Consider the following 13,504-nt stretch of genomic DNA (forward strand, 5'->3'; position numbering starts at 1 on the left):
GCTATAGTTTATATCTCAAGAGGCTGATAGTCCAATAGTATAGCTATTGTACTTATTACCCAATTCCTTTCATTTGACAGCTGCAGTGAATATACAAACATTCCTGTTTTTTTTAATTATGATACATGATCAGAATTAATATAGTTTTGTATTTTCTTTATTTTTTTATTTCATTTTTTAGTTTTGTCTGTTTTTTAGTTTCAGTTAGTTGTCAGAGATGGTCTGCCTGTTTCAGTTTAGTTCTTACTATTTAAAAGTGTTTACTTTTAGCTTAGTTTTTATTTATTAGTATTTATTAGTTCCAGTATTAGCTTTATTTTTTAAAATAGAAGAGATATAAGATAAAGCCCCACCCCCCCCCCCCCCCCTCCCCGGACCCCCTGGAGCCTCTAGGAGTCCTTGAGGGGGGTCTCAGCAAAAAGGGGAATAATATATTTTCACAACCATTCCATCCAGCAGACTACACATGACTATTTTGGTCATGGGTTTCATACACTTTCTGTAATAATACACCTAAAAGCAAAATTCCTATCAGATGGGAGACCGTGGGACAAAATCTTAATAAATGGGGGTCCATGGTCATTCTGCATGAGGACTTTTTATTTTAAAACTTCAAAAACTTTTCACTCACTAGTCGCTCACTATACTACAAACATACTATTTCTTATTGTGAAACAGTAGCTTTATGTTGTGTTACTGCCATTTTAACAAAATAAGTTCCTATTAGCTTAGACTTTGTGGGCTTATAAGGCATTAGTAAATAATTTACTAACCATTAACCCTTTTTTCACAGCAGCCATTTTGAAATGAAATAGTAGGGTAGACGGCATTACCAGTGATACTAATCAAGGGTCTGTTCAGGTCAAACAGGGTCAAGATGCTGCTATTGTGCATGTTGGCTCACTGGAAAGGCTCTGCTACACTATGTGGAACGCGACCTTAATCATCATCATCAGTATCATTAGTAACACCTGTATTTACACTACAATTTCATATAAATATGGCTGCTGTGAAAATAGGGCATAGAAAAAGGGCTGGGAAATATATCAATAATATTATACCAACATTATGATATGCAACAAAATATCTTGGATTTTGGATATTGCTCTATCATGATATAGATATAAATAATAAGTGCTGTTTTTCCCTGTTTTAAAAGGTTGCATTATAGTAAAGTGATGTATTTTTCCACACTGCTCTGGCTGTTCTATTATTTGTCTTTGCCCACTTAGTAATTATATCCACATTACTGGTGATTATTTATCAAAAAGCGACAATAGGCATCCCTACAATATTGTTGCGATTTTTAGGTATTTGGTAAAAAAAAAAAAAAATATTGTGATATTTGCTTTTGTCCGTATTGCCTAGTCCTACTTGACTTTCTACTTTTGAGCAGTTTAAAGTTTAAAGGCACCATATTCCATAGGTCATCATTATTTGAGAATTTGAAATATTTGAAATATTGTATATTGTGACATAGCCTACAAATGTTAAGATATTATTCATAAGCCATATAAGCCCAGTCCTATGAAGAAACTAGTTCCAATGCAAGACGCTGATAAGAAATTCCTTGTCAGAAAGTGGAATCATAATTGGCATCTAGAACAATGAGGTGACCATAATCTCACTGTTATCTGCTACACACAGATATATTACTTGACAAAAATAACCTATGTCACCGTCAGGGATAAACAACAAATACCATCATAGCCATCGGACAGTAACATGTGATTTGTAAGAACGAACCAAACTGTAACGTAGTGAAATTCCCCACTCAGCTGTTTACCTTGACTGACCATATTTGGGCAGGGCGGGGTGTCGCTCCGTGCAGCCGAGCCAGTCAGCTCTTGCTCATGACGCTGAGTAAAGGAAGTGAGTCACGCTGACGGTAATGTTACGTCTCTGTTGCAGCAGCAACCGAGAACAGAACAGAGAACAAGGAAGCAACATGTGCTGACCATAATAACTCCAACACATCAGCAGCACAGAGACGGTGAGGCAGGCAGCCACGACACAAGAGAAGACACAAGGAGCCGAGGACATTCACCGACCGCTGGACAAAAAACGTGAGTACCGACCTCTTTCACTTTATTGTCTTAAAATGTATTTTGCTGTAAATGTAACTTATTGATATTTTGTTGTCATGTTATAGTGTTTGTTAGGTTACATTGTTACATCTTCTTGTCGGTCATCATTTTATGTCCGTCGCTTTCTTTTATGCCTTGTTCCTTTTATTTGTAATTATTATTATTATTATTTTTTGTTATTTTGTTAATTTTACCGTCTTATTTAGTTGATAACTGACCCACTACGGAAACTTTTTCTAACTAAATCACGTCTAACCGCTGTAAAGTTTTGAAGTTTTAAAACTGTAACGCTGCGTAATGACTAAAAATCACCCTTATAAGTGAGAGTAACTCGAAAATGTATTTTATACACCGGAATTACACCGTGGCCCTGTTTCTCGGCCACGCATTTCCACTAGGGGGTTTCCGCGCTCTCAGAAAACCCAAATGCGTTATTTCCAGCTTGTAGTTTCCTTTATCACAGCAGAAAGACCAGAGACTAAAGGCTTGAGAGTAAATTGAGTTGTCGTTTCATCTTCTTTCTTCTTTTCTTTCTGGCACTGATAAATATACACAAGCAACCAAACACACACTAACACGTGTCTCCACCTTGAACCACACACACACACACACACACACACACACACACAGAGTTGTGTCTTTACTATTTTGTTTTGTCTCCTTTGTTGCAGACCTGAAAGAAAGTTTCGTTGTCACCTAAAGCCAATATCGACGAAATCAGACAACATAACTCAAATGATCGATTGTTCACCTGCACCTACCTGTCAGTAACATCTGTCAAACCCTAGAGCCACAATAATCGATTGGTTGTCAACTAATAAATTCATTGCCAAATATTCTGATGATCAATTAATCAGTTTGAGCTTTATGAGGGAAAAAGTCAAAATTCCCTTTTTCATGTGGATATGTTCTGGTTTCTTTACTTGTCTGGGACAGTAAAGGGAATATATTTGGGTTGTTGACAAAAAACACTTGACAAAGTCACCTTGGGCTTTGGGAAACACTGGCCAACACTGACATATTATGAATCAATTGTGACATACTATGGACCAAACAACTAATCAGTTAATTGAAAAAATGATCAACAAATTAATCAATAGTGGAAAGTAATTGTTAGTTGCAGCCCCACCAAGCCCTGTTCAGACCTGTTTACACTGACTATGATGTGACAGGCAGTTTGGCCTACTTTGGGACACACATATGAAGTTATAATAGTACACTTAGCACACCTACAAGCTGTGAAGCTGCACACAAAAGAAAAAAATCATCCCGTCTTTCAACAATACGCCAACCCTTTGAATACACTGTCACAGTTTGTCTGCCACATTAGCAGACAGCACAACTCTCAGTCTGCGAAATGGGTCAAGTTTTTGTCTCTGCACACGTAAAATCAAAACCGTATCAGCAGAGGCTGTCATAATGTCAGTAGGTCACTGTTCAGTAAACAGACAGACAGTAAACGTGTTGTGCAGATTGCTCTGCTCGTCATGGCTGCGAACCTTCTTTAGGGCATCACTGAACCTTTGATTAGATCAAAGAAATGACATGCATAGGTGAAGTAATCAGAGAAAACAAATGCTGTCAGTGGTGTGAATGTTTGAGAGTTTCCTTTTTTATCTAAAGACATTCATCATTAGGTTGGTATGATGCAAGCTAGTTGAAAACATGACTTAGCCTGCAATAGATCTGTGGATTGCTGCATGTTGTCAGCTGAATATCTTAACACGGGGATGAAAATTAAAAACCACACTTATTTTAATGTTGTCCTGTTTTTTGAACAGTTGTTTGTGAAGTAGATCTTAATCAAACCATAAAAGAACCTTTAATCCTTCAGTTTAGAGCTGAAACTATTAGACAGTTAAATGATTACAAAGACTGACAGACATCTGCTTCAATTTTGATAATCGATTAATTTCATATGTAATTTTTACTACTGAACTACTGAAAAAAATAACTGGTTTCAGCTTCTTAGAGTATTTCTGCATTTGTTAGTCCCCTATGATGTTAAACTGAATATCTTTGTTTTGTTTTGTTTTTTACTATTTTTGGAATGAACAAGACCAAACAATAATTGAATTAATCAAGAAAGTGATAAGAGTAATCAGAGATGAATATCGTTCTTAGTTGAGGTCCGATAGTTCAGTTTACCTGAGAAACTTGTGAATTAAACTATGGGTGCAACTAATGATTATTTTCATTAATGATTCATCTGTAGAACATTTTCTCGATTAATTGATTAGTTGTTTGGTACGTAAAATGTCAGAAAATGTAGACCAGTGTTTCCCAAAGACCAAGGTAATGTCTTGTTTTGTCCACAACCCAAAGATATTCAGCTTACTGTCACAGAGGAGTAAAGAAACCAGAAAATATTCACATTTCAGAAAGTGAAATCCGAGAATAGCAACTTTCTTAAAGAATGAGTCATTCAGATTGTTTATCAAGATAGTTGGCGATTAATTTAATAATTGACAACTAATTGATTAATCAACTAATTGTTGCAACTGTACATTAATCAACTGTAATATTAATAATAACTAATGTTGTCACAATGGCCTATATTTCAGGATACTATAACATTCAGTAAAACTACATATTATAGTGTTAAAACTGCATTTTATAAATTATTCACATCTAATATTCTGAAACATCTGAAACCAAATTGTGTTTCATCTCAAATTCATCTAAAAAATTTAATTTAAAGATATAAACACCAAATATTAAAGCTCAAGAGGAGAAAAAGTCTTTGAAACTTCCACTAAAAGCTCTCTCAGCTTATCTGTTTTGAATTCCCGAGGCCTCTCAAACATGGAATTTGGAGGATTTCAAGTACACGGCTGCTCTAACATTCCTCACAGTTGTAGCAAAAAAACACGGTAAAAAAACTGCAAAACGGACCAGAAAAACCTGCGTTGGTGTGTGTGAGTGTCAGAGTGACATCCTGCAGGCTGTTGTTTCGCAAGATTTACAACCTTTTGCTGGTGAAGAGACTGTTGGAATGAACTCTAGTTGCTGAGTGATTGAAAAGCAAAACAGAGTTCTGTCACTGAGGAAGTAGCGACAACCTGAAGAATACATGCAATTTGAACCTGTTGACCTCACAGAGTAATAACTGACTGCAATATAAAAGCTGCTGTTTGAACATCTAAACATAAAGCTGATGCTCTCATAGTCCAGGTAATGGAAAAACATATTTGTTAGGGATTTAAAGTTACTACTACTCCTGCTTGTTGTGTCACAGGATTGTCACGTCTCTCAGGTGGAGGCTGTGGCTACGTCTTACATGGGCAAATAATAATTTTCTCTCACAACACCGACTGAAAGCCACAATAACAAATGACTGTCTGCACCTCAAAGTTCAAGGCCCGACTTTCTCGTCAGGGACATCAGCAGGATGTTAGCGTGCTGCAAAGTTTGAGCTGCCTTGGCCTTTTGTTGAACACACTTTTCTCTCTGGTCAGGCTGACATTGGCACCAAACCCAAACAGACGCACTATCAGAGGGTAAACAGCACAGTGAGCTCAGTGGATTTGCATGTCAGAATACTTGCATGTCAACACAGCAACGCTAGTTTGCATCTTGTTTGCCTGAATACAAACTTCAGCCTTTTATCAACACAGAGCCATGTCCATAGCTGTAAAATGCCAGGCGCTCTTTCAGACAGAGCTCCCCTGGAGGTAATAAAAATAGAAGTCTCGGGGGCAACTGCACAGGGAAGTGCTGTTATCGCTATGGCTGAAGTTCCTGCCCCCCCTTCTCACACACACACACAGACAGACAGACACACACACATACACACACATATACATTATTGAGGGGAAGTCACAGTCTCTTACCAGAAACTCAAATCTTGCTACTTCTGTGTACCTTGGTTTGGAAAAAAAAAAGTAAATCTGCAAGTGTGTGATTACAAAACCACATACTCGCATACACAGAAACACCAAGATGAATATGTTGATGGCCTCGAGTGATTTTTTTTTCTCTTCTTCTTCTCTTTCTACAGACACCATGAAAAGAGAGGTGAAGGCTGGAGTCAACTTCCTCAAACGCCTGGCTGTGGCACGTGGGAAGCTCGATGAAGCCAAAGCAGAATTGTTTGCTGAGAAGCTACAGAAACTTTTATGTGACAAATACGATGACCACTGGTACCCTGAGTGTCCCAGCAAAGGCCAGGCATACAGGTAATTACTAATGTGTATCTGCTAACTCTTTACAATAACCATCCTTAATAAATGGTATATTGATAGTTAATTAAATCCTAATCAATAGTTGTTTTACTGTTAACAACATTCTAATAATGTTTATGTATGTTATATAAACTATTAAGTAAAAAGTTGAGTTTTATAAACGTCAGTTGCCACTTTATAATGGCTGTCCAAAAAATGTTTATAGGCAACGCGTCCTCAGTCTCAACTTCCCTATATGCTTCAAACTATGACGCTGTAGGTACGCCTCTAGAGTCAATTTTCTGTGTGTAGGGCTTCGCTGTCAAGTTAGCAATAACAAATATTCAGGATGCAGTGATTATTTTCATTGTTGATTAACCTTTTAATTATTTTCATGATTAATCAGTTAGTTGTTTGGCTGATAAAATGTCTGAATATTATGACAAATGTAGATCAGTGTTTCTCAAAGCCCAAGGTGACTTCCTCAAATGTCTTGTTTTATACAGATATATACAAATATACAAACATAACATCAAAAATAAAATCTTAACTTATGTAGGTCAAAAAGGGGCATCAGTAATTAATTGAGACTGTTTCATAACCAGTTAAAAACTCCTCATATTGCTTTTAATTATATTATTTAAAAGAGTTACCTTATATCCCTAAATCTGTTTTATTAATCCACATAATCTTTATTTTAATGCTTAATCCTCAGATGTATCCGGATAAATAACGGAGTGCTGTGTGATGAGGTAGTCCTAAAGGCATGTGAGGAGAGTGAGCTCACACCCAGCGAGCTCAGCCTGCCGCCTGAGATCACGCTGTGGATCGACCCACTGGAGGTGTGTGCTAGGTGAGTCACCAGCTGGCCTGCTGAGGCAATGAATGAGACAGACAGACACGCTTTATCAACAGAGACATTTCTCAGTCTAGCCAAGATTTATGAGCGAGTTTAAGTCATGATGCATACTGTGAAATGATGAATAACAACATGTGGGAAGTGAAAAATAGAAATATGGGGGACGGTTGAATGAAAAAATGACTCGTGTGTGGTTTAAATTAATCCCCTCCCTCTGCATCACAGATCTGGAGAGAACAGCAGGCACTTCACAATAGCCTGTTTTGAAGAGGAAGATGAGGAGGGTGAGAAGGGAGAGCAGGACGACGACTCAGCAGACTCTGTAAACCTGGACACGTCAGATTACCACTCTGCTACCTCTTCAGATTGTGGTTCCACTGCGTCAAGCGACACAGAGGAAGAGGGAAAAGACACTGAAAAGGACGTCGTTGAGAAGGAGATCGTTAAGAAGGAAGCGGCAGAAGGCGACACCTACACCATTGTAATGGTGCCCAGGATTCGAAAGCGTCATGGTGAAGGACCAAATAAAGCCAAATACGTTAGAAATATGGTAAGCATTTTCCCATACCACCTGTTGTCATTTCACAATTAAATGACAAGGCTGGTGATATTCTATAATTTTTTTGTTACTGTCAAGAAAAAAAAGCAAAGCAAAAGAGCTATTAATTGAACCTACTAACATTATTATGTAATGTGATCTGTATACCCAAAGCCTGAGCGAACTTATTCCTCATGTTTAGAGCTTCATTATTACACAGAAACTATCACACATACACCACCCTACTGTTGCAAATATGTATTAATCCACAGCTTGGTACAACTTCCCTTAGCGATAGATCGCATATTAAACAGGGCTTCAAATTACTTGATATAGTGTCTATGGCTCCAAGTCACTATTTGAACTGCAGTTTACTCATTTTTTTATACTAAGGTGTTACATATAGATCCTTTAATATTTATAACCAATGGTTACAGGTGTCTTAAATAGGGCCAGAGTGACTGAGTGCCACAGACTGGTTAGGGTAGATTGAAAGCATTGAGAGACAGACGAGGAGATTTTTGGTTTTGGTTTTCTTATGGGATATGTTGACATAGTAATGAAGTTTCAGTTTTGGATGTTCTAGAAAGGAAAACACCATTTATTCCTCCCACATGGACAAATTGTTTAGCACCCATGTTGGAAGCTCTCCACCTTTCCCTTCTAATCGCTTGTATCCAATCTTTCTGCACGTTTAGATCCCTGCCAGCCTGCAGTACTTCTACCACCCTGCACCAGTTTGGCCTCAGTACAAGAAGGGCCCTCCAGTGTTTCTCAACACAGTGTGTGTGCCTCCGGCACCGCCGCCACCTCCCCCCCAGCAGGTATTTGGCTACTACATCTTGCCTCAGCCATCTCCGCAGTTCATTCTGCCTCAGGCCTCTCTGCAGCCGTGGGGAGCTGTGAAGGGTTAGACTGTCCAGGACGTGTGGGGTGAAGCTCCTTCAACTGAGCCATGTCGTGTCAGGTCTCTCAGTTCAGCTAAACTTGGGCCAAAAAAGAACATTTTTTACTGTATAGATGAGAGTTATTCTTTGTGCAACCCTTAATAATTCCTATTTCCTTTTCATTTCTGGTGTCATTTATGGCTTGTACCCAGCACAAGATACCAGTAAACTTGAGTGAAACCTTTTTATTTAATCTTTCAAGTCTACACTGCTATTTTTTTAAGCACTGTACATGTGAAGAACGACTTCAGTCACTGGGTGCTAGGACTAACTCAGGAACTTGCAGCAATATACTTAATGCCAAATAATTGTCTTTTCAGCTGTTCTGATTATTGTTAATCTCTTTGTCAGTCCTCTCACCAAATATGGTCCACTGTGTACACGTCACACTTAATCAGTGTAAAATGTGATTCAGGGTTTTAATCTATTGTAGCTACAGTGACAGTATCTGTATATTGAAAAGGATATATTTTACTAAACTGCTTGTAAATATTACAGGATTTAGATACTGTAGACTGATGCATATTTTGTAACCTCACTGACTTATTGTTGTAATTTATTTTGGCCACCACTGGATGGCACTCAAGTCACAGCTAATACATGGAGTTGTATATGTTTTTTTAATTAACAGTGGCTGCTGTATATTGTAAATGTAACTTCACAGAACACAAACATGGTTTTAAATAGCTAAAAATCTTAATGCTGTCGGTAAAATATGTATTGTTTTCTTATTCAGGTCTATCTGTTTTATAGCCTCCTTAAAGCTGTGTGTTTTTAAAGTTTTTACTGTAAATAACTTGCTATGAAATTCTGCCATAGCTTTATAAATCCTGGAAACTTTTACTCACTGATCCTTATGTACTGTGATTATTTAATTATATTGATGCATATTTATTTAATATCTGTGCAAGTTTCTCATGTGTTTGCTTTAAGCATTGTTTTGTTTTCATTGTCTGCATCAACTATTTACTTTCTTATTGCAGCGATTAAATCAACTCATACCTGATATTATAGGTTATGTTCTGTTTCTCATTTCTATAATCCACACTTCTGAGTGTAGAGTTTGGTGATGTATGAAAGTGTTGTCTGTGTGTTTTCTCTCATAAACATATTTTGACCTGACCTACAAAAGCACCCATTTGTGTTAACACTATACTTAAAGGGACAGTTCACCCCAAATCAAAAATACATATTGTTTCTCTTATCTGCAGTGCTGTTTATCCATAAATATCTCTATAAATCCATTATTTATTCATTCACCATGTTTTGGAAATATCAGCCATAGAGATGTCTGCCTTCTCTTGACTGTACTGCAGCTATATGGCACATGGGTTGTGGTTCTCGAGTTGTTCTAAGAGTTACCTTCCTCTTGTACACAACAAAACTTGGTTAACCACCAGAGAAAACCACAGGTGTAGAAGCTGGTAATAATGACTAATATCAACAGTTTCACTGACATAACATCAGGATGTACATATAACAAAATCATTTATTAAATCGCAATACCTCAAATGTTGCTTACACACTTGAGTGTCCATGTGGCTATTTTTACATTGGGAAAATAAAGTGGAAACTGAAGGCAAGACTGACCAAACATAAACATGCTAAACTGGCATCCCCCAATACCCCATGGCTCTACATTACAAAAAACCTGACCACAGACTGCTGTTGAGTTTTTCTAATTTATTTTTTGGCACTTTGAGCACCACAAGCCGATTGCCATCTAGTTCCATTATATTGGAGACCTGGCAGACATCTCTACCGATGATATCTCCAAAACTAAGCAACTCACACCAAAACAGTCTAAATGGATAAATAACACTACAGGCCAGTGGAAAAATATGTATTTTTGATGATGGGATGAACTGTCCCTTTAAAGTCATCCTGTCACTCAGAGCTGTAAGGATCATTACCTTCAGCAGAAGCAGCAGGAAGCTGCAGCGGAAGGACTCCTGTTTGCTGGCTGCGTCATTTAGCCCAAGGTCATGACGCTGTTCCTCCTTAAACAGGCCCAGTTAAGAGGGCGAGGGGAGAGTTTGTGTTTGGCCTGTGGCGGATTTGCAGGAAATGAGAGGACACCTTGGCAACTCAGCTGATTAAAATAGATTTGAATCAACTACATAAAGCCAATTAATCCAAGAGGGAATGGCCACAGTTCAGCAGCGAGGAGACAAATGAGAAGTACATAATAAGTGGGGATATTATTGTAAAAAAACAACACCTTGGAGCAAAATACCTGAAAATTCTATTTAAAAACAAACTAAAGAGTAAAGGCCAGGATGTATGGTCATTGCCAGTGTTAGCAAACCTTGACTAAAGCTTTGAATAGATTGCAGTAACAAGTAAGTAAATAAAGCTTATTTATATAACACCTTTCATAGATACAAATCACCAAGTGCTTTACCCTGGTGAAAAATAAACATACTAAGTATATTAAATTTTAGCATACTTGAGACTCATTATCAGTATACCTCAAGTGTGTTACTGATTAGTTAACTTCAAGCTATTTTGGAACACCAAATTTTGTACCAAGTATTTTAATTGTAATTAAATTGTACAAAAGGGCAATTTTAAGTGTATCCAGTGTACTTGTACGTGTTAAAGTGGAACAATATACCTAGTGCACCAAAAGTATATGTCTGTGTATGTACTATTACACATGCTTATAATACATAATACAGATTAAAGTTGACCTTATTTGTGCCACTTTTGTACAAGTACAACTTTAGATAAACTTATTTTGAAGTACACTTTTTCAAAAAGGACAGAACCAATAAAAGCAATAAATAAAATGGAGCAGATATTCATTGAGGTATATATATATATATGTACATATATATAATTACCTCAGTGTATAATAAAGTATAAATAAATTGCATGTATTTATAGTAGTAAGTTCGTTTAGTTTTTAAAGAGTAATTATTTTTAAGTCCTTTGTAATACACTGTTAGCAGGCTTTATTTAAAGTCCACTTAATTTCACTTCATTTAAGTTTATTTAAGGTTGTACTTCAGTGTACAAAAGTAGCACAAGTAAACTTCAATTCCATTAAGCAAGCATGTATATTACACAGCCATATGCTTTAAGTGTACTGCTATACTTGAAACTTTCCCATTTTAGTACACTAAATTCACTTAAAACTGTGCTTTTCTACAAATGAACTACAATTAAAATATCCCTTGTACAAAAGTAATAAAATAGTAAACTTTAAGTTAACTAATCATTAACACACTTGAACTAGTAGGTCTGACAGCAGTCACACTCAGCTATGCTTAGATGTTATATATTTAGCATATATATTTGGGCAGACGGGTTAACTAAAAGCCTTTCTGAATAAAAACTTTTTCAGCTTTAGAAGTCAGAGGATGAAGGAAGTCAACCACGAGATGTCACTCTGTAGCTGCTGTGGAACCGATACAGTCTAAAAAATAAAAACATGTAACATGAGGTTCCTTGTAGGCTATTTTATGCTTATAGTTTGCCAGAGTTTTGTTCTGAAAATGAATACAGGTGATCCTTAGGTTTGTTCCCTGCTAATTATAATACGGAACAGAAGAAGAAGGACAAATCTAAAAAAAACAAAGAAACAAAAAAAAAAAAAAAAAAAAAAAAGAAAAGAAAAAAAAAACATTTCGTTTTGTGAACGCGCACGCTTACACACACAGAGAGAGAAACACACAAAGAATTCATTTGTGGCAGCCTGACGCACGCTCTTAAAATACTAACCCATGCAAATCGGAGCACACAGTCTACTGCCGTGTGCAAATAGCATCAGTGCGCGTAACCACGCCGCGCCGGCTGGTGGGTAGGAGTGTTAATAAGGTGAGGGTGTATAAGTGTTTTGGTAAACCCGCTACTTCGATGAGCGACAAACGAGAGAAGGGACTGGCAGACAAAGCGCTCACCACACCATGCCTTCCCCAATCCGGGAGGAAAGCAAAGGGGAGAGCGGACAGGCAGAGGACGGAGCAGCGGACAGAGGGACAGGGACAGGCGGACCACTCGTGTGCGCTCTGGAGATGGAGATGACAAACTGCAGCCAACACGGCGGTGGAGACTCCAAAGTGGATTGCGTTAACTGTGACTGTCTGATCAGTCGAAACAGCGGGGACTCGGCAGAAGTGTCCGTGCCGCTGTCACTGCTCGGGAGGCGGACAGTTCACATGGAAGGAGACAACCTCCACAGACTGCGAGACAGAAAGTTTTTATTAGAGGATAAGAAGCGTCTCTGCGCGCTGGCTTTGGGCACCGCTGTGCTCGGGATACTGCTTATGATCATCCGCGCAGAGATATGTCCCGTCTTTTATAAACCGGTAAGGAATTAACCACACTAATGTTGATAAAAGCTAACCTCAACATGCAGGAACTGATTGCAAATCCAGTAATTATATTTGAAATGTTTGAAATGTGACTCTGGTTTTGTTTTGTTGACACTTGGCCTTAAAGGGCCAGTCCAACCCCAAATCAAAACTACATATTTTTCCTCTGGCCTGGAGTGATATTTATCCATCTACATTGTTTTGTTGTGAGTTGCCGAGTGTTGGAGATACTGGTGAAACCGTCTTCTTTCTCTCCAGCATAAAAAGACTATTGTGGTGCTCAAAAATATACCACGCACTTTATCTTGAGCACTTTCATGTATTACTTCCTTTCTGCAGTAGAATTTCCCAGAACTACTTTCTTTCTACTAGAAAGAAACTAACCACACATACTGATCAAGCTACTTTCTACTAGAAGGAAAGCAATTTTTTTTCAAGGAGTAAGAAAATTCTTACATGAACCTGCATTCAACAAGGTCCGTAGATTAACTTGAGTAACAGGGTCGTGATTTCTGGAAACAAACACTCGTGTTGAATTTTTCAAATTCATTTTTTGGTACTTTGAGCACCACATGCTGAGTGCCATTTAGA

At 37.7% G+C, this 13,504-nt stretch overlaps 2 protein-coding genes across 3 annotated transcripts in view; both read left to right on the forward strand.

Annotated features, from left to right (window-relative positions):
• The first annotated feature begins 6,087 nt into the window (after positions 1 to 6,087).
• Positions 6,088 to 9,600, forward strand: LOC146321314 (maternal B9.15 protein). Its single transcript, XM_084726447.1, has 4 exons — positions 6,088 to 6,265; positions 6,966 to 7,103; positions 7,335 to 7,659; positions 8,346 to 9,600. The coding sequence occupies exons 1-4, from the start codon at positions 6,093 to 6,095 to the stop codon at positions 8,559 to 8,561; spliced, it is 852 nt and encodes a 283-aa protein (XP_084582573.1). The 5' UTR covers positions 6,088 to 6,092; the 3' UTR covers positions 8,562 to 9,600.
• A 2,603-nt stretch (positions 9,601 to 12,203) lies between these two features.
• The window catches only part of kcnn4 (potassium intermediate/small conductance calcium-activated channel, subfamily N, member 4), a 32,101-nt gene continuing 30,800 nt past the window's right edge, over positions 12,204 to 13,504 (forward strand). The window contains exon 1 of one of the 2 annotated variants that reach the window (XM_084726412.1): positions 12,204 to 12,907. In XM_084726412.1, the coding sequence (XP_084582538.1) occupies positions 12,506 to 12,907 (402 nt within the window). In that variant the 5' untranslated portion in view covers positions 12,204 to 12,505. The remainder of the gene's footprint in view (positions 12,908 to 13,504) is intronic. The other variant, XM_084726411.1, reaches the window with a different exon arrangement.

Source organism: Lutjanus erythropterus, chromosome 9 (assembly GCF_056507025.1).
Source record: "Lutjanus erythropterus isolate fLutEry1 chromosome 9, fLutEry1.hap2, whole genome shotgun sequence".
Classification (NCBI taxonomy): Eukaryota; Metazoa; Chordata; class Actinopteri; order Lutjaniformes; family Lutjanidae; genus Lutjanus; species Lutjanus erythropterus.